Source organism: Rutidosis leptorrhynchoides, chromosome 11, assembly GCF_046630445.1.
Source record: "Rutidosis leptorrhynchoides isolate AG116_Rl617_1_P2 chromosome 11, CSIRO_AGI_Rlap_v1, whole genome shotgun sequence".
NCBI classification, from domain to species: domain Eukaryota; kingdom Viridiplantae; phylum Streptophyta; class Magnoliopsida; order Asterales; family Asteraceae; genus Rutidosis; species Rutidosis leptorrhynchoides.
The window spans coordinates 175,372,626-175,374,250 of record NC_092343.1 but is presented as its reverse complement, the minus strand read 5'-3'; the positions used below and the strand labels follow the sequence as shown (position 1 = coordinate 175,374,250).

The following is a 1,625-nucleotide window of genomic DNA, read 5'->3' as shown; positions in this document are numbered from 1 at the left end:
ATCTCTTTCTACGTTCCTTTAAACTACTCTAAAGAAAACTACAAGGACTTATAAAGTAAATATAAATACCTTTTAACTTTGTATATACCAAAATAGTCTAAACAATTAACCATCCTTTCCATTTTCTCTCTCACTAAATTCTTTTTTCTCCCTTTTCCAACAATAAAAAAAAAAAAAAAAATACTCCGTACTAAATTAAAAAAATAAATATAAAAATCACCTTCATAATCTTTGTTTTCATCAATGGAGAAGCATTGATTTCCACAATTAAGTGACATAACTTCCATATCAACCTTTTTTCTCCTTCAAAATAGATAGATACAGATACATATAGATTCTTACATACACAGAATTATAGATAGATACAGATTTGTATATCTATAGATGAGGTGTAAGAAGCATTACTCCGATTTCAGTAGTACTGTAGGTGTATGCGCTTGTTGTCTTCGTGAACGTTTATTTACTCTAATTGCAGCTCAAGAACAAGCCCTAGCTCATATCCAAACCCTAGACGGAAAGCATCGTAATTCCGATAGGAATCCGGCGTCTGTTTCTCCGTTCATTAACACAGTGAAAACCGATAATTCAGTCGGCGTTCAACACAATCATCTTCATAATCATCAACATCATCATACTCCGGCTGTTCCACGTCGTCATTATAGTTATTCCGATCAACTGTTTTACACAACGCCGGCGATACGACCTAACAACGTTACCGACACCAGCGACGGTTATTCGAATAAGAAACGGCGATTCAGACGATTTTTTTCGTTTCCGAATATATTCAGATCTAGGAATCGAAAATCAGTAGATTCAGTTACAGATCCAACGGTATGTGAATCTGCTTACGCAGATTCGTACGGCGGTGGAAACGGCACGTCATCACCGTCGTGGTTCTCGATTATATACCACGGTCGTCGCCGGCGTAAGCCGTCGGTTAACGTCGATGAAGCTGATATAACCGTTTCCGTACCGGTTGAATCCACAGTAACCGGTGCCGGACGTCCGGTGCGACGGAATTACTGCCGAGATCGAGGAATGTCACCGGTCAGAAATTCAGATGTTGCCGGAGAAGATATAGATGAATTAAGCAAAGGTTATGAATCAACGGAGTCATGGAAAAACACGCCACGGCGGACTCCGGCGCGGCGCGGCGGAGGTCACGTGAGGAATTTATCAGGTATGACGTTTTGTTTGAGTCCATTGGTTCGTGCAAGTCCTAATCGGCAACGGAATCAGAAAGGAATACCGTCGGAGAATGTTTTATCCGGTGAAATTAGAGCTCCGGTGAAACCTCATCTAGCGAATACAAAATCATTTTGCGCCAATAGATCAAGGAAACTTGCTGATTTTGGGAGGCCAAATCTGAACCGTTGATTTCGATGACCGTTGTCATTGACTCAGTCTTTGACTTCGCCTGAAAGTACTCGATTGTTTCCCTTGGTAATAATCTTCCCAATTTATTACTTTTAGTTTACATAAACAATTCTTTTTATTTTTATTTTGTTTGTAATTACGAAATTTAAATTTGGTATAGCTTGAATTACAAATTACAAATGTGGTTTCATATTTGATGATTGGTTTGATCTTCCATAGAATAAAATATATTTTTAAGATGCTTTAAT

At 38.3% G+C, this 1,625-nt stretch overlaps 1 protein-coding gene across 1 annotated transcript; it reads left to right on the top strand.

The window, feature by feature from the left end:
- The first annotated feature begins 384 nt into the window (after positions 1-384).
- LOC139875261 (uncharacterized) lies at positions 385-1,377 on the top strand. The gene has a single exon (XM_071862604.1). It carries the CDS (start codon positions 385-387, stop codon positions 1,375-1,377), a length of 993 nt encoding a protein of 330 aa, XP_071718705.1.
- The last annotated feature ends 248 nt before the right edge of the window (positions 1,378-1,625 follow it).